Source organism: Aulostomus chinensis, chromosome 22 (assembly GCF_037954235.1).
Source record: "Aulostomus chinensis isolate RoL2024-O1b breed Wild chromosome 22, RoL_Achi_v1.0, whole genome shotgun sequence".
NCBI classification, from domain to species: domain Eukaryota; kingdom Metazoa; phylum Chordata; class Actinopteri; order Syngnathiformes; family Aulostomidae; genus Aulostomus; species Aulostomus chinensis.
Window position 1 is genome coordinate 22,342,501 of NC_141341.1, and position 19,694 is coordinate 22,362,194.

The window sequence follows — 19,694 nt, forward strand, 5'->3', positions numbered from 1 at the left end:
ACATCTGGAGACAAAATACACTTTGATTCCATCTGATGACACTTTGTAGTTACTTATCATGTCGGTGCAGAGAATTTGGTTCTTTCTTTATTTGTATAAAAGTACATGTTTTTAAAGAATACAATGAAGGATCAGCCACATTTATTTTATTATAAAGCTAACTTATTAACTTATTTTAAATGTTTTAATGTAAATGGTGATTAAGGTGGAGCTGATTTAAGTATTTGGATACAATTTTTTTTATTTTCAAAATGGTTTTTAACAGCGTCTGTTGTATACATATGGTAGTAAAAACTATGACCATTTGAGACTGGAAGTATAATGTAGCATCAAAGCAAAAGGCTCAAAAAAGCCCATAGAGAGCCAAGAGTATAATACAAGTGTGTGTGTGTGTGTGTTTTTACCTTGTACCACTCCTGCAGCTCGTGGTCCGAGAACTCCGTGTTCTCTCGGAGGTCTTGCAGCATCTCTGGTCGCAGCTTACTGTTCTGTTTTCCCATGGTGACGGGTCAGGGTTCTCGTTCAACAACAGTGACTGTGGCACTAGCCAGGCAGCTTTTCCCACCTGTCAGTCACAGATAAAGAAACAGGAGGTCAGCAACAATTAAACAGAGAGCTCTGGTGACAAATACGAAACAAAAGGGGGTTGGTCTGCAACCACCAGCACGTCACCGGAGACAGATAACAGCGGAGAATCAGATGGATTGAGGTCTACAAACAAGGGTCAGGGGAGGGTCGGACATAGAAGCCTTAATGGGTTTTACGGTGGATAAGACAACACCATTACTAGCCTGTATTTAACAGCTGTCTGTGATAGACAGAAATTCAGTAAGTGCACATGTTATCATAGAAAGGGAACACAGGACAGTTCCCTATAAGAGCTGGACAAACTGACAATGTGACTTTGACCGGTTCCACGCTGACTTTCTGCATTTCAAAGTGAAACTTGTCACAGAACAATGTCCAAATCCTCATGACACGGGACGTTATGAAACGCAGCAAACTGCTGCATCACATTTGGAAAACATTAAATAATCCCAAACGCGGCCCTGTGACGTCAAATACTAACCTACTGATCACATTTATGGTTTATCTGGCCAGCTGTGTGTTTGTGTGTCAAATCAGCAGGGTGGTGTGCGTGTGTCCAGATCTCCTAATCTTCTACTCAGCTCAGCACACCCAACCAAACACCACTCCAGTGTCGATGTAATAAGACCTGCACTGTGAAATCTTATCTTTTCCCTTAAAACTACATTCACTTGCCCAATAATATTAAGACGATAGTATCGTTAAACGAACAGTGAAATATTAAAGTGCTGTTTGATGAAGAATTACATGCATGGCTCAAGTCTAGGGGATTAAAAATAAAACCTGAAAATCAGAAGAACCATTGAGCTGTTTGTATCCTAACAAGTTCCAAGCTAAAGTGCAGAGCATGACGTCAAAAGCTGCCCTCCATCGTTTCACAACTATTTCAGCAGTAAAAATGGTGGATACTTCAGTTTGAATGCAAGAGACAATCAGTTACATGAAAACACTACAATATCAATGTTAGGAGCTACTAAGTCATGGCAACTATTCGTTTTAAAAAGCAGCTGATCAATAATTGCATGGTGTATTGAATGTTAATCTTTTAAAATCTGATGTAGCAAGCTAAGGTGATAAAGGATTATTTCTAACAAATTCATTGTGTTTTAAGAAAAAACTATCAGTCAATTAATTATTCAGATGTTACCATCCATCCATTTTTTCTTTTCAAATGTTACTTATGTGTTCAACTACAATTTTTACAACAACAGACTTGACTGCTTGATAGCTTCTCTACTTTGCACTAGACAGCTAATGAGCTTGTTCCACAATCAAGGTTGCTATGTTTGTGTGTGTGTGTGTGTGTGTGTGTGTGTGTGTGTGTGTGTGTTTGTTTGAATAGAGGTTCAAGCACAATGAGCCTTGACCCCCTCTGATGAACCTCTCCCCTCTCTCATGCTGCATAATTACGCCAACAAGTCTGGAGGTGTGTGAGAAAGCTGGGTCTTGTTTGTGTCTGTATTCACTTGAGAAATTGTGTGTGTGTGTGTGTGTGTGTGTGTGTGTGTGTGTCCTGTATGGGTTGTAGGTCTCTATTGTTGCCTCATGGAATAAAGGCCACACCTGAGCGCCTCTTCAGTCATTTAACAAAATTAAACTCACGTTCAGTCCCTCACCCTGGAGGAGAATACTTGTGCTCTGACAGCCAGTTATGCTTGCAGGCAATTCCCTGGCGCGTGAGGGAAAGCATGGCCATCAGCTATAAGTTCCTTCTCTTTGTTTGGGGACCAGTGAACGCTTGGAAAAATGTAATGGTCCTTTGCATCCTGGTATTAAATACAGCAGAACCCAACTTTGCTCTTGTATCATTCCCTGACTGTGTAGCTGGGTGATGGGGGAGAAAGGGAGAAAAGCAGAAGCCCCTATTTGGTTATCAGGATATGAGTTTAGGTACAGAAAATCATGTCAGATGTTGACCATAGTGGTTCTGCATGGGATTGCCAAGTGTGTATAGAGATTTTTGATATCAAATACACTGATGATATAATATCACAGTTGGATGATAGTCTCTGTATCTAAATATGTGTTTTCCAGCCCTGCGTCATTGTATTTTTTAACTGGGCCCTTTTTTCCTACTGTGTGTGTGTTGGGTTGACAAGAACAGAAATTCTTACCTTTGAGACAATTAAGCCAAAAAGTATAAAACTATGACCAACAACCACAAAATGACCTCTAGACGATAAGGCGCTATTTCATTCTGCATATTCAAAGCATACACATTTCAACACTGACTGGCTCAGATTATTATTTTGAATACGATTTTGGAAAGTATCCTTACAGAGAGCATTTCGCAAATAATAAATCGCCAAAGTCACTCATGAAAATTTCTGATTTTGGTGTGGTGAGATATTTGAATTGGGGACCAGCAGATCTCTAGAAACTGGTGGTGGAAGTTATGATAAATACATAGCACCCAGGTTTAGATAAACCGGAGTTATCCTGTAAGAGCCGGAGTATTTGCATGTGAAACTGCTACTTATTCTTATGGCCCTCTGTTTAATTGACACTGTGGCACCAATATAAAAATACGAAGCCGTGACTAACACCTCAGGGTTGGAGCCAGGAAACACATTCTAAGTGCAGGCCAGCAGGTAGTTTTACTCTCTTAAGTCCAATAATCAATCTGTAGAAAAAGGCAAGTGCACATTAATTTGTCCTCAAGGAGTAGCTTAGTTAATGTCTGCAGCACTGGAAGCTCTATGCAAAATCTCTATAAAGCTGTAATTGGTGTCTTTTAGTTGAGGAGCAGACAACAGTTGTGTCTCATATGAGTGTTAAGGAAATAAACACCTGTCATAAGGGAAGCACGCATTTTTAAAGATTAATAATAGCCATGCCAGTTAGTGAACACAGTCACATACACTGTGTGTGTGTGTGTGTGTGTGTGTGTGTGTGTGTGTGTGCGTGTGTGTGTGTGGAGCAAAAGCAAAGGAGAATTTTTAATTGGAGGGATAAAGAAGCCCTACACCCTCATTACTGCAAGTAACACTTGCTGATGACACAGAAGCATGCAGAGCTGAGTTTCAACCTCATTAGCTTGAAGCAAAACAAGTGAATAAAGTAAGAAAATAAACAAATCATCCCCCAACAACACTTGCATAAGAAAACAATGCAAGGTTTATGAATGCTACACTAGATTGATCTGACCAGCCTTCATTAATCGCTGATCATGAGGTTCATTTGAATTACACACTCATGAATTAATAATGATGGGCAACACCACTGTGTGTGAGGTGCAACGCATGAATGAATTTGAAAGCATTTTCCTATTAAAGTCCTAAATAAGGAGGCGGACCAGCAAGTGCGCCGTGTTGCAATGATCATATTCTGCGTCCATTAGGTTGCGTTACTATTCATGATGGTGCTGTGCATCATGTGAAGGCAACACATGATAAATCAAATGATTTTCCTTACATCAGGCTTGCATCCTGTACCTGCTTCCCGTAGGAGGAGAACATCAAAATGTCGGAAACAAATTCTTTGAAACCAGTTTCAGCCTGGGGCTCTGTGCAAGACACTTTTTCATGATGATGTCAAAGCCTAAAAATAACAATCTCAGCCTGCTAATGACAAAAATAGACTCCTTTAGTGACTGAACTTTGCCACGCAAAATTGCTTCTATCATTAGATTGCAGCCTTTGTGGGTAACAGTGTTGTCACTTCATACTGGAACAATTCCAACCAGAGGGCAGTAGGAGAGTGCATGCTTTCACCAAGGCAAACTCAGCCGAACCAAATGTACATAAACTGTTTTGCTATTTTTGCTATGTCAAATAGATCGCCCCAAAATGAAAGGGGTTCTTCCTTGGTCTGCTCTTCACGCCTGCACCATTTTTTTTTTTCAAAATTGTTCTTGTTCGTAGTTTTTCCATAATTTTACGAACTGATACAACACACCTGGAAACATGACCTCCTCCACAGAGGTAACAAATTTGACTATTTAATCCCCTGACAAAGGCAACAGCACAGGAAATCAAGGGTTTCATTGGAAACTAATGGACTTCCAGTGTTGCAGATTCCAGATGTCTGTTTGTGCGTGGAGGTATGGGAATGAATGGACTTTGACTCTCATACATCACCAGAGTTACGTAGGAACAAGGCCTATAGGCTTGCCCTCTGAAACTGGATAGATCGACTCAAATCAGTTGGGAAAAACTCAAGTTAACAGATTCTATGAGTTGAGCAGTCAAGATGCTTGGCCACTGTTTCCTTGCTAAAGTTTGCCTGCGGGATCATTTGTCTTTATTTTCCCCTGGACGAACGGAAATCTCCTTTACAGACAAGGGGAGAGGACTGCTCCCGCTGTTGTTGGGCAACGTCTGTTTATGTACATTTTAATCATGTCTTAGGCTAGAAGGTAAGTGATTGATCAAGCCTACAGTAAGAAAAATAAAGCCTACAATTTGCCACCCTAGCGTTCAGTTGGTGGCCACGACTTAGCTTACGAGTGCTGTCATGTTAAGTGAGCTCGAAGGAAATCACATCTCTGATAAGTCTCGTGTTTGACCAGTACAAAGACCCACACATGGCTAGTGATGGTGCAGACCAGTGAGCTGGGAGGCCTCGCTAGCATGGTGTAGCCAGGCATGCTACGTAGCTCCAGTGAATGCCCATGATGAAATTGGCCACCAGCTTGCATGTCCCTGCAGTAGCTAAACAGGAAAAAGTACAATTTGGTTTTGGAGAAGCTCAAACCTCATAGAGCCAGCACTCCCTGTAAGCACACAGCTCCAACATTACCTTGCCTTGCTGTGATTATGGCCGTGGTGGAGGAGATGCTACCACTACCAACTGTGGAGTCTCCGTCTTCCATAAGGTATGGTGCCACTGCAGTGCCCTCTTGAAGCAGTGTTTACTTGGAATTAACATTGTCGTCGAAGGGAATCAGCCCACCTTACACAAACTTATTTGCCCTCTGGTAAATATAACCATTGTGTACAAGGAATGGAATGGGAATTCTAGCACTAAAGTTATTATTATCGTCCCCGTCTCTCCGTCATTCACTTCCCTTTTCTCTCCCTCTGTGTCTCTGCCCCGCTTTCCTGCCCCCCCCCCAAAGGATCAAAGTAGATGGCTGCTCCCATCAAGCCTCGATCTACTCGACGTTCCTGCTTGTTAAAAGGAAAGTTTTTGTCTCTGCTGTTGCAAACTGTGCTTGCTGATGGAGAATTGTTGGAATGATTGTGAATTCATTGTTCGAGCGTGGTGCTAGACCCGCTCTACTTATGAAATGTCACGAAACAACTTTGGTAGTGATTTGGCGCTATACAAATAAAACTGACTTGACTTGATTATTAAGTGACTTTTGTCAGTGGTTAACACTGTAACACTACTCTTAAAAGTAACACAACACTGGCCATGCTATACTTGGCTGCTAAGATAAAGAACCAAATTCTCCAACCCTTGTTCAGTATTACAGATAAGTTGAAGGCTCTGCTTGATTCAAACATAATTCATGTGAGCATGTAACATGGTAGCCAGACGAGATGTTCCATGACCTGACGGCTCTCTGTAACTTTGAAAAAGCATTTTGGAGGCACACAAAGTGACTGAGTGTCTAGTGACAGGCAGGCTGCCAGAACTCCACCAGCTACAACCAATTTGTTCTAAAACAGTGACATTTTCAGACCGCTCTCCCCCTGACCCTTTTCTCTTTCTTACACCACGCTGTGTCTTGTGCAAGCTTGCTTTGTGCTATCTGACAATCATAAAATGTCTTTCCTCACCCACCTCCTGGTGTTAATCCCCCCCTGGACCCCAAATGCCTATTTCCAATCCCTTCGTACTAACCCTTAATCGTTCATCTCCCCATCCTGAGCCATAAAGCACTAATCCATCTTTACAGTCGAAGTGCCCAGGACTTGTTCGTTGTCCAGCCCCGTCGTGAGTTGACTCACAGATTCTGCCCCTTGAACATCTGTTCCAGAGCAACTAAGCGGGTCGCCAACCTTTGCTTCGGTGATCCTTGTGCAGTGGGGGAAGGAGAAAAAGATGGTGAAAGGAAAGGCACAAAGAGGAGCAGAAAAATGATTTGAAGATGCTAAAAGCATGGCATTCCTTGCACGGTCCTCAGGTCTGCGCATGCATGTTTTCAGAGGTCCTGCTGTGCTGTAAACATCATCAAGGTGGGCAAAACTGCAGAGAAAACTACACATTTCTTGACAAAGTGAGTGACAAATTTTCAGCTGTGTCATTTTAAGGAGGTGGACATGCTTCCATGAATAAATCCATTCTTCCCCATTCATGTATATTAGGATGACAACTGTGGATCAGTTAAATCAAGCTATAATCACAGCTCGGCTGCTTCTTTGTGTAAACTTACTCAGGGCTAAAAGCTACCATATACAGTTGAATAACTAATCAAATATTTTCAGCACGCAGCAGAAGGTATATTCAGTGAGATAGAGTCCGTAGCTGTTACAGCACAGCTAAATCTTCACCAACATTGTAATTGGATTTTTTTACAGCCATTTTTCAACCCAAAACTCCCTCCTTAACATCACATAGCACCTCAGCGCACACTCAGATTTTATTCCTTGAGTTGCTGCTCCTTGTAGAGAATTCAAGCAGGTTTTACACACTGTTGAGTAATGCTCTCCCACACCACCCTGAAATGATTTCTCTGGACAGCCAGGAGAAATAAAAGATTCTAAAGCACATTGACTAGCGGTGGTCAGGGAGCTAACGCCATCATCTCAGAGGTAGATGGCATTGGCCATCAGATTTTTAATAAATGGTCTGTTACCATGCATGAACCTATAGCTCCAGTGAATTGAAGCAGAAAGCCAACAGTCGAGAGAAAATTTAGATGGGGGGGGGACGTGAAACGAGGCAGGAGGAATGTGAACTAGAAAGAGAGAACATCATAGAGAGTTAAAGAAAGTCCAATTTAACATTTTCAAGAGCCAGCCCTTTTTTCTTCAATGTGCTTATAAGACGAGAAAATGCCGCCCTCGTATCGCCTGCCAGCAGCTCAGTCATTAGGGAGGAAGAGGGATAGAGAGAGAGGGGGAGACAAGAAGATGAGAGTGGAAGAAAGACAACGAAGGGAGGGGGTGTTCAAGTGGTATGCAGCTCTAGAATAAAGCAGGCAGAGTCGGTGCCATGCAACAGATCAAAAAGAATGACAGGCACCATTGATTTTATGTTTTTCTTCACCGGAGTGTCTTCAGCCTCCCATCTCCCGTTGCCTCTCCTCAAAGTGCAGTAATTTGAGAGGCCACCTGAGACAACAGCTAGCTTATAGCTTTCATCCATATTTCTTTTCTTTCTTTTTCTCTACTTCCTGCTTGCAATTTCTCATCATTTCTGATCAAAGACTTTTACTCGTCTACCCCTGGAACTTGCATCCTGTGTCACATTCGAGAAAAGTGACAGCTCTCTCTTGTTCTTTCCTTTCTCGTGCTGGGCCTCATTCATGACAGGTTCTTCCATACTTTTCTAAAACTCAGAAGGACCTTTTATTCCTCAGTTTAGGCTTACAGACAAGGATCAAAGCCTGATGGTGATTGTGACTCCTTGCTCCCGATATCTATTATGTTCCTCTTGCATCATTAAAGTCTTTGCAAGCCTGGGAGATTGATAGATGTAAAGAGCAACGAGCTACAGGTACCCATTTGGCTTTGCTTCCTTTCTATAAGAAGAAAATGGAGACATAAAAATTACAAAAAAGGAATATTTCACAAGAAAATGTAATTAAAAAGGCCCAATGATTGCTTAAGCAAGGATTACATCCTTCTCTCTTGCTCTTTTTTATCACATGGCAGTGACTGCACTTGTTGTACATGTAGCATGAGCTGTATTGCAGTGAAATTCTTGTCAACTAATGATTTTAAGGGAAAAGAAAAGGGCAATTAGTAAAATAGCAGCTGCAGATTTGCCATCACATTAGAAATCCTCATAAATTCTCTCTTGTACAACTTCTATATCACATGTACGTTAAATACGACCCCAGGGCGAGAACCTCGACCAGCTCAATCAGGCCCACAATGCCCTTCAAGGAAAAAGTGTCTCTTCAAATACTCAATAAAAGGCAGCATCATGTTAAAGAACATGCAAATGCCTTCAATGAGTCTGTGCAACTGTTAGCTTAGCTCCAACAGAGGAGCGCTACCTATATGTAGATGTGCCAAAGGCCCAATGCTGATTCTTGCTGACCTCATTGATGGTTCATGGGGGTTCATGGGGTTTGCTGTGTGATGACGGGATCAGTTAGGATGAAGGCCTCCAAAAGACAGTTGACTCTGAATGTTGCAGGGATGTCTAAGCATTTTGTCAGAAGTGTCTGTGTTTGATGTGCCAAGAGAGTATTGCAGTGTTGGAGAAACATAACATTCCAACAATGTCACACGAACAAGGACACGCCCTGAAAATGTCATTCATCTTAATTGTCAGGCTGAGTGTTTTCACAAGGAGTTGACCAGACAAGAAAATCTGCAGTGGTAGTTTGCTACTTGCTGTCACAGGCCAAACACAACAAAACAACCCCAATTCATTTGTCCAATTCGTGGCCCTTTGCCTGCTTCTCAAAAATTGTATCCTGACCTCCCTAATAAGACGGTCTTCCACTGCTCTACTGCAGTACTTCTAAATCCACTGCAATTTGAAATGACCACAAAAATGTACTCATGCACACAAGTGTGAAACATGGGCCATTATCATCCCTGGTCCAACACGTTCACCTCATCCTCATCCAGCCACGCAGCAACATACAAACCTGCTACTCTGCAGCTTGTACTCATCATGTGCACACTGCTGGTACTGTCATGGTATTCTGCATTACTTCATCAGGTCCATCCAGAGATCTCAGCTCATCTGCACACTGACGCTCTTGTGATGATGGCCTTCCTGTCTATCTTCCAGTCAGAAACCTTCAATCCACTCACTCAGACCTCCATGACCAGGTAACCTCCACTTTCTGATAATGCAGGGCCAACACATTGAGTCAGCCTCATCCCTTCTTGATGTCTTTGAACCGTGGGAAGAAGCCAGAGTGCCGGAGAGAACCCACGCAGGAACAAGGAGAACATGGAGACTCCACCCAGCAAGACCCCGTGCTCCAGCTGGGGCTCCAACCACAACCTTCTTGCTGGGGGGCCACAGTGCTGACCACTGCACCACCGTGCTACCCTTTTTTGATAGAATATATTTTAATAATTTTGTGCTTTGATATCCCTGCAATGATTGCTTTCCTTGCTATCCTGCTCCTCTGTTTTTTGACTTTTATTGCATCTTCTAAAAGCATTTGAGGATTTTGACAGGAGCTCTATAAATAATAGACGAAGACATGCTACCTTGAATCCACTTTTCAAATAAATCCCGTGCTTCCTGTCCTTGTTGCTCTGTGTTGTGCCCTTAAAGTTTTGTGGCACACAACATTCTTTCATTTGGCTGCTGCCAATGAGAACTGAGGTGATGAGGAGCATGAGAGAACACTGAGAAAATATGTGCTGCATTTCTATACCTCAAGGCACCGGCGGCAAGCGAGTAGCGAGGTGAAGCCAGTAACCTTCTGTTTACTACACAGCTCTCTTAACTTCTGAGCCATCCAAGAATGGAGAGTGCGGAGGAAGGACTGATGAGAATACAGTTATTGAAGGAAAAGACATTAATGGGGTAGTTAAAAATAAGAATGAGGACTGGTCCTCAGTGTGGAGCTGTCTCCTGCCTTGCTAGGAGGTTTCAGAGCATGTCTAAATCCTGATAATAGGTCTCTGTCAAAGAGGGAGCACATGCACACAACGTGTACGAGTCACATGTTCTTTTATTTCAGAGCGACAGCCTGAAAGTGAACAGAAAGGATGTGATGATGAAGGGACACTTAAGGTCAAATAAGTGCAGACGTTGGAAAAGGCTTATGTGGCTTCAACTCAGAGACAGAAAACAGCCACATAGACAGGAAGAAATGGAATGACTAAAGGATGTCTCTCTCTGATGGAACTGATGGTGGAATAAACACTAATGGAACAGTCATATTCTAGATATGATTGTAATCAAATTCTGACTACGCAAAAGGATGTGCACTTCCCTGTTCATCAGAAGATGGATATTTTACACCAGAGAGGAGCCTCTACAAGGGCCTTTTATTCTACTCCTAATAAACATTTAAGGTCTAGCTCCTTATTATTTGTCATTTCTTGGTAAACAGATGAGAACACAACAGGAATTTGAACAACAATTTATCAATAAAAAATGGACGTATGAAGGGTGAGAGTAAAGAAAGTGTGAAAAAGGAGAAATACGATAAATATGATAGAAGTAATAAAGTACTCAAGTATTGACAGTCCAATGTACTTTGTTTTTGCTGCTACAGATTTTTCAATACACTAATCGAAACGATCTAGAAATTCGACATTATGAAACTGTTATGTACCAGGCATTAATACACGCTTTATCTGGTTTGTCTGCTGTTTTTCTGAACGGAGTTGAGTTTTGACCCTGTCAACATTTCAGCATAACTGAAGGATGGTTTCAGAGGTAACAATTCATTCATCCATTTTCTCCCCCCGGCTTATCCTGGTGGGGAGGGGGGGGGGGGGGGGGGGTTATCCCAGCAGCCTTCGTCTGAGAGGCGGGGTTCACCCTGGACAGGTCACCAGTCCATGGCAGGACCAACACATAGAGACAGACAACCATTGGCTCTCCCAGTCACACCTACAGTCAATTTAGAGTCTGGATTAACCTGGTCCCTCTTGATGTCTTTGGACTGTGGAGGAAGCTGGAGTACCAGAGAGAACCCAGCAGGAACAGGGAGAACATGGAGACGCACACAGAAAGATCCTACTGGGGCTTGAACGCAGAACCTTCTTGCTGTGAGGCGACAGTGCTGACCACTGCACCACCTTCTTCTGAGGTAACATAAATACAAATATGAATAACATGAGCTCCAGGGGATTACATGCAAATTATAATGTAGCTATGAATAATATGTCCCACTTCTGCTGGAAGATTCCTGGCATTGCCCTCTCACATGCGGTAAACTTTACTGCAACTTGTAATCTAAACATGAAGCCACAACAAAGGGCAGAAGCTCATCTCTGACGCCTGATACAGCGAAGACTTGCCTTCTTCGTCCAATTAGATTTGCAGAGGGAATTTCTGGTATTGATTTTAATGTGAATGTGAATATCAAGAAAAAAGTGCAGGCGCTGTATGGGAAAGATTTGAACAAAGATAAATTAATAACATCTTCTAGGCTAAGAAACAAAGCAAATTGTTTAGAAGGCAATTGAATAAAAATGACAAATGCCAATAAAACAATAAAACTGCAGATGTTCCACATTTAATTGCAATATTCTTCACTTTTTTCTTTAACTTATTGAAAATTTTTGCAATTTGTTTCTGGTTTCAGCCACCTTTTTCTATTTTACTTTTGACCAACAAAAACAAAAACAAAAAAAACCTCTTGTGCATGTGGGCTAATTACATTAGGAGGAGCAGCTCAAGGCTCACGAGTGCAGCAAGAGGAGTGAAATTAATTATTTCCGCCCACCGAGTTTTCCTTCTCTACCAATCGATAAATCCGACACATTCTTAGGAGCCCCAGTTAAAAAGGAGTGCCAAAATATCTTCAAAAGTTTTTCAGGTTGGTATTAAAAAGGATGAACATCGATAGCTGGTGGCTGAATGAAGTATAAGAATCTTGCACAACGAAAGGGAAATTTGAGCATGCTTCTGTCAAAAGACTGGCAGAATTACTTCTTTTAGTTGCAAGCAAGTCTCTAATTTTGTTGGCTGTTGCTATAATGGAGCTTTTGAGGCACTGCATGAAATCACTACGCCCAGGAAAGTAGTTCTGACTGTATCCAGTTGTAAAATTATAATGGCAATTTTAAATGTTTTTTTTTTAAATTAAAGCATAACCCTCATTATATTAATGCAGGCAAAGACCTTTTGGAGAACGAATGGGAAGAATTTAATGGGTTTATGCTAAAATGCCCATTCGCTACCAATCATGGCACTAAGCTAAGTAGCAGTAGGCTGGTCTCTGTGGGTCTCAGCCCAGCAGTCGCACAGAGGAGAGAAGGGCTCTATCTTCCTGTCTGACTCTGGGTAGGATGGCATATAAGCATATGTCTCAAACAGTCGGAAGTGTTGCTACAAACCTTGACCTTTCACAGCAGAGCGATTCTGGACCACTGCATATTAGCTTCTGAAATTTACTCACTTCAACAGACATGCCATTCTGTAAAAGCAGGACAACAACGGTGGACTTCCTTCACTGAACTCAGACCTCCATCTGGGAGGAGTTTGACCTCCTTTGTGACATGTTTAATGGAGGGCAATGCTATTTCTATCAGGGACACAAAGGTAAAAAGTAATGTTTTCAGACCAGAAGTCACAATCTCAATTACTTGACGGAGCACCAGAGCGGCACCATGTCTGGGAGCCAAGCAAATACAGACCAATTCTCTGCTATGACATCTGGGACTGTTTTGGGTTCTTTCAAGCATGCATGATACTCTATTCCTAGAAACACATCTGTGCTAAATGAGGCAGTTTGCAATAATTGGCTGGACTGATTTAATTTCCCCAAATCAGGTGCACCTCCATCCTCGTTCCTGCGTAACAAGCAGCAGAAATTCCTTTTTGATTCTCTGCAAGCAGGATATTCTGAAAACTGAGACATCTCAAGATTCACGGCCTCACTGCTTTCCAATAAAACCATGTTCTTCGGTCTTCTACAGAGGCCATCAACTACAAATTTTCCTTCACTGTTTAGTTCTGAATTAGAAATGTGCACTTGTAGAAATATGTCAGCACACAGGACGTGTTACTAACTCTGTCATCACAACGTAAAGATTAGGGCTGGGTATTGGCAAGCACCTCACGGCAACACCTGGTAGTCTTATGATGGGTGCATCCAATTGTATTTACAAGTGAGAGGACGAACTGAGTGAAAACTCTTTCAATCAACATTTCCATTCCAACAAAAGTTGCACAGTTGAACATTGCAACTGAACACAGTTATGTAATATAGATGCCATAAAACACATTAATAATTCAATTTAATCACAATAAATTACCTTCAGAAATCAATACTAGGAGGTGAAATAATTGATTGGGGACAAAAACCCCAACTGTGATATGATGTGATACACTATCAATACTAGGGGCTGGAATATGAATACAGGATTATGAAAAAAGAGGTTACATATTGCTGTATCCTTTTTATTGCATGGCCCCAGTCGATATACTTTATAAGCCAGTTGTCACCACAAGGAAGGCAAAAAAACCCTTGATTTACATAATATTTTTCAAGAAGCAGGACTTGTGGAGAGCCTCCTTGCAGATTCACAGTTGGGAAGATCAAATTCACCATGAAGCTAAAACACATTAGTTAGTCAGTGTAGCCACGTGGCATTGTTCCCTCTCTCCATGGAAGAAACATTATTGCATGGAAATGCTGAATTATACCGGACATTTGCATGTAATAGCAGGAAATGCGTGCTAGGAGATCATATATGAATGGCCATGTGGTTTACCTACTCACTTTACCATACTTGAGTCCTCTGTTGAGAGGCGAAAAATCGATAAAAGCGTGCACACACGCAGCCTGAGTGCTGCTTTAAATCAGCCTTCCTCCGTTTATGCAAATTTGATGAATCCAGATATATAATGTGTGTAGAGAGAGCCATCGGCAGCTTTTTAAAAAAAGATCTGTTTCAGGTTAAGACACAAAGCTCTGTGTGTTAAAACTCTCTAGGCGGGAAATCAAGCATTTGGCTGTGAACCCTCAGAGGTGTTGCTTCGAGAGAGACTAGTACTCACCAGCATACGGCTCAGGTCCCTGCTGCATCTGCCCATGCAGGCACAGCAGGGGAGGGGGTTGCGCTAGCTAGCGACTGTAGCGCACCATGTGTCTGTGAGGACTGGCAGTCTGTTGCATCAAAGTAAGAGGAGCTTTTTATTTGTTCATTACTGAATCAGAATGTGGGTGTTGAAAATGTTTGTTGGGTACTGCATTAAAAATGGAAGACTGAGCAAAAGATAAAGGAAGAGAAAAACAGAGCAGATCAAAAAGAAAAGATTAAACAAAACAAGAGGAAAACTGATTTATAATGAATGAGACTTTTCTCCTCCTCCATTCCCTCCCTCTGTTCTTGTGCCAGTATCTGTTCTATGCAGCATGTAATTCTAGCACTGGGACCTGAGCATTACAATATATGAAAATCCATAGTGTCTGCAGAGTGAAGTGACGGCTGGAGGCTCAGCTGCTGACATGCTGAATCGTGGCCTTCCACCCAGACAGCCTATTATATAGATCAGCAGCAGCAGCAGCCTGGCTCCCACAGGACACATCCTGCCACACGTTAGCTCGTCTTTCTCTTGGAAAAAGCTTGACCTCAGCATCTGAGCCAGTCACAGTTCAGAATACAGGTTCTGTAAGCACGGATATTTTTAGATGCAATTAATACATCTCTGTAAGTCAATTCTACCCACAGTCGGACAGCCGTGACAGATAGTCTCCCTGTACAAGTAACAAAGGAAGATGAACACAAGATGATTTCAAGTCAAATTTGAAACGCCTTCATTTTTCAAAGGAACTTCAGTGCCTGTACAAAACTTAACGTTCCATCATGCAGCTTCATTACAGCTAATGTGTTAATCCTGCAGATACATCTTAGATTTAAAGTCAGTTATTAGAGCAGTTTTCACCGATAATAAGCACAGAAAGACTTCTGCAACTAATGGACATGGACAACAGGCGGGAATTGGGTCCAACTTTCCTGATTTTCTGGCGTAAACAGAGCCCCTCCCCCCTCCACTTCCAAATGTAGAGTCTGCAATAATAATTACATTTAGGGTTCTTGTATAAGCACTAATGCAAAAGGCAGAAAAGTATGGCTGAACATTCAAGTCAGCTCCCTTGCAGCGGTTCGCCTCTACTGGCTAAACATGGTTCAGTACAAGACGCAACCGATACCAGTAACAATCCTGGTATTTTAAGCTGCTTTTTTGTGTACTGAAGACATTTTCAATAAATTGTTTTCTTCTGGCTCAGGAGGGAAAATTTAGAGGAAAAAAGCAGCTCCTGTTTTCTTTGGGGACATTTATTGATTTGGCATTTAGCTCATTCCTAAAATAACATTCAAATATTCCCATCAAGATAAAATCGACACCGTGTCTGTAAAACTGACCTGTAAAACCAATCCATAGCATCCACACGTTCCCCGAGGGGTCAGTGCAGCTATTCCTGCCTCTGAGGTGAGGGATCCTGATATCCTTCTATCTTTAGCCGCAATCGAACGGCTGACCCACCCCTCTTCCATATCCTCTCCTTTATTCATTCTTCTTTTGCCTCAATCCATCTTCCTACCATTTTAAACTGTCTTTCATGTCACTTTGTCATTTTTGATCTTTGCTAAATGCCTTGGGCCTCGCTTGCTGCAGCATGACGTCCCCTGGTATCACTGCTCTAGATCTTTCTGCCCCACTCCTGCCAGCGCAAACTGGTACCAGCATCGCTAAAACCTGCCATGCTGGCCTTTATCCCCAGTAATGAGCAGCACAAAGGATACTTCACGCTGTGCTGCGGTCAATGTGTGCAGGCGTCTTGCTTGAAGGAGCCGTGAAGGTGAAGAGGAGTCACAAATGACACATTAGCTCTCAGGGTTAATGAGATAGACTGGTCCTCTGCATGCATGCATGCCACTTAACTGTACTGCAAGTACACACTTGCATGAAAAAAAGAGAGAAATATTATTCTCGCGCGCATTCAGCCTGCTGATGCTTGCAGTTAGTTGCACCTCCAGTGTAAATGATATTGGAAGGGCAGGTTATCCAGGACACTGAATCAAACCTCTCTCCTTTCATCGGTGTCAAGTTGCAAAGTGGATTGTCCCACATGCCACTAGGCCTTCAAGGGTTACTGTGCTGCTTTTTGAACTCTCAATGGGTTCTAAAAATGGGGACGTCCCACACTGTGTGAGGCCTCCTGGGTGAAGGGCTTTCGAGGCACGGCAGTATATTTTAGCTCATGTCCCACAGCAGCAACCAGAACCGGCACAGCAGCGAGACCAAGAGACACACTCTTAGCCATGTGCAGGAATCATAAACACCCCTCAGCAAAGAGACACACAAAAAAAGACTCACATTGCAGGGGCACACACTTCTCCAGATGGAGATGGTAATTACTGTCCCACTATAAACTTCCTTGCTTTGTAGCTGGAGGCAATTACTTGCATATTCCGTACAAGGGTTGGTGAGAAAAGTGTAGTATATAAAGACGGACAGCAATGTAGCCATCAGCTACATTTCACAAGATGTGTTTTTTCCTAGGATTTAGTTTTGTAATGCTTCTTCCTTTTTAGTGTCATCAATATCATGTTAAATATGTGGCACACATCAAATGTGGAACCAGACGATGGTATTCATAAATCTCATGATATGGCACAGGCCGCCTGGTCCATCCTCTCTCCTGCTGGGATTCAAGTAGCTTATGCTGACATTTTTACTTACGCAGAAATTTGGTATCATAACCAAATACGGCACTCAGCTGGGGGCTTTCAAGAGACTGCCTGCTTTTTCAGTGACAACAGGGCCATAATGTGGTAAATGTATGAAAAAAAATTCCTTTGAGCAGAAATATTTCCATCCATCCCTCCATTTTCTACCACTTAACCTGTTAAGGCTCACGGGGGGTGGGGGGTGGGGTGGAGCCTATCCCAGCAGCCCTCACCCTGGACAGGTCACCAGTCCATGGCAGGGCCAACACATAGAGACAGACAACCATTGGCTCTCCCAGCCACGCCTACGGTCAATTTAGAGTCTGGATTAACCTGGTCCCTCTTGATGTCTTTGGACTGTGGAGGAAGCTGGAGTACCAGAGAGAACCCAGCAGGAACAGGGAGAACATGCAGACTCACCCAGAAAGACCCCGTGCTGCAGCCGGGGCTCGAACCCAGAACCTTCTTGCTGGGGGGCCACAGTGCTGACCGCTGCTCCACCGTGCCGCCCTCAGAAACATTTCCATCTAATTTATACCAAAGGCACAGCACATTCTTGAAGCAAAGGAATGCTACCCCTTAGCAGGTGTCCAGCAGTAGCCCAATCAGAATCAAGTGGATTTCTAAGAACCGTGAAAAGCACAGGAGATGCAGGAAGAACTGAGGGGCTTCATAAAGGACGTGTAGATAAACTATTTGAACTGTGAATAAGCTAAAGCTTCTCTAGTGTAGGTCCAGAACAAAAATATCATTGGAAAAGAACATTATAGTTCCCCTTCAGGTGAGTCCAGTTATCAAAGTCAAAAGGAAAGATTTGGCATAAACGATCCAAAATCTGGACACTTGGAGGAGGATTGAAAGCAGGTGCACCAGCTGATCCAATTCAAAACCAGTAAAAGCGACAGTGCTAACGAATAAACACTAATTTACATAGGCCAGTTCCGTTAGTTGATTCACACATACCATTTTTTTAAGAAGAATTTAACATGTAATTGCAAAGGGGTTTATAACCCAGGCAGAATATTCTAAGATAAAACTGATGGAATGTACAATAAAATAAAATACACGACTATCTACTAATAACTTAGCTGGAAGAGTGAAGGTGGTCCAAAATACGTATCAGGAAATAATGGTAAACTATTACATTTTTTATTTGATTTGTGTTAATTTCATACTCTTTAGCGAAACAACTGGTTAATTCATCATAATCCGATCCCACAATTTGCAGGTAAGATTTCACTGCATTTGAGTCGGAAAAAAAACATCAAGATCTCTAAAGGGAGTACTTTAAAGACCAGAGGATGATGCATTCAGTACCTGGAGGTACAAGTAAGATATTTAATTATTTCACAGCCTCTTAACAGTTTTCGTTCATTCCTCTGCATCGCTCCAAGAAATGTTGTCAGTGGAGGTGAATGTAGGAAACTTTAAAGTAAACACAGAGCATAGAAATGCTTATTTTGATGAATGACTCATGCCAGCGTTCATTTTTTGGAGGCCCAAAGGGAGCCCAGAGAAGGTCAGACTGGACCAGACAAAAACACAGGGAAAAATTCAGAAAATGTAAATATGGAGTCAGGAAGGGGGTGACTTCATGACGAGAAGGCTCTGATCCTGTGAAGTTGAGGAGAGGCGGGGTGTGAATAGCAGATGGGAGAGGGACAAGCATCGGTCTTCCAGCTGCTCCCTGGCACACACCCCGACGACAAGGTTACTACTCCTTTGCCATTCACATTTGGTCCCCCCCCCCTCCCCATCTCTCTCATTTTTTTTATACTTCAAGAATCACGTCTCGCTTGAAGACGTCCTGTAAATGAGATATTTTAATTGTGCGTACGTAAACCACCAGTGCAGCGCAGGCGGCGGTTGATCCCACCCCCCACACTGGCTGACATTCCTTTCCACACAAGCTGATCAAACATCCTTGGAAAGTGTCTGTGACTCATAAAACAAACATATTCAATAAATCTGGAAAAAAAAAAACCTTTTGGCATTGAGTGTGTTTACTGATTGTATACATATAGGCGAACTGTGGGTGTCTGCCATATTGCTCTGTGTTTGTCATACAGCCACAGTGAGATGCATGTTAAGGACACTGGCTGTTGATTGTGTTTCTTTAAGGACTCTTTTACATTTAATGCTGTTATCCTGAGGATGATGGGAATACGAGCAGGACCCAAGTGTTGATGGATGTGGTTGCAGTCCTAAAAATAGAGGTACCAGTGTGCACCGACAGATTTGAGTACCTCTAATTTAGTGCCTGCCACACGATGCGACATGCATCTGATCTGCAAACTTGAGTAAGACGTCAGTGCAGACTGTACGAGTCTAGCAGAATGTAGGAGCGCAATTTTGGAGCTGTGTTCACTCATCTTTTGTCTGAGACAGCCCAAATTCGCACAGTGTATACCTGGCTTAAAAGGGTAGCTGGGGGGGGGGGGGGGGGGTGGTACCCATTTTAAGGTGTACTCCTCAGTTGATTTCATACTTTATTGTTGCACTTCTGATCTCTTGAAGACCAAAATTTGATGGTACAAAGTGTATGGAACAGCGCGCAATTGTCCTTCACAAGGGTACACCCCAAGTGACAGGCATTTGTGCCCTTTTCAGTACACACTCTATTTTTGAGTGTGAGGTTGCACCTCGGACTCTTAAAAA

General features: G+C 42.6%; 1 protein-coding gene across 1 annotated transcript in view; it reads right to left on the reverse strand.

Moving 5' to 3' along the window:
- Positions 1 to 19,694, reverse strand: part of LOC147241166 (hippocalcin-like protein 1) — a 58,014-nt gene that overhangs the window by 20,210 nt on the left and 18,110 nt on the right. The window contains exon 2 of the mRNA XM_086193118.1: positions 405 to 565. Coding sequence (XP_086049244.1) covers positions 405 to 500 — 96 coding nt within the window. The 5' untranslated portion in view covers positions 501 to 565. The remainder of the gene's footprint in view (positions 1 to 404; positions 566 to 19,694) is intronic.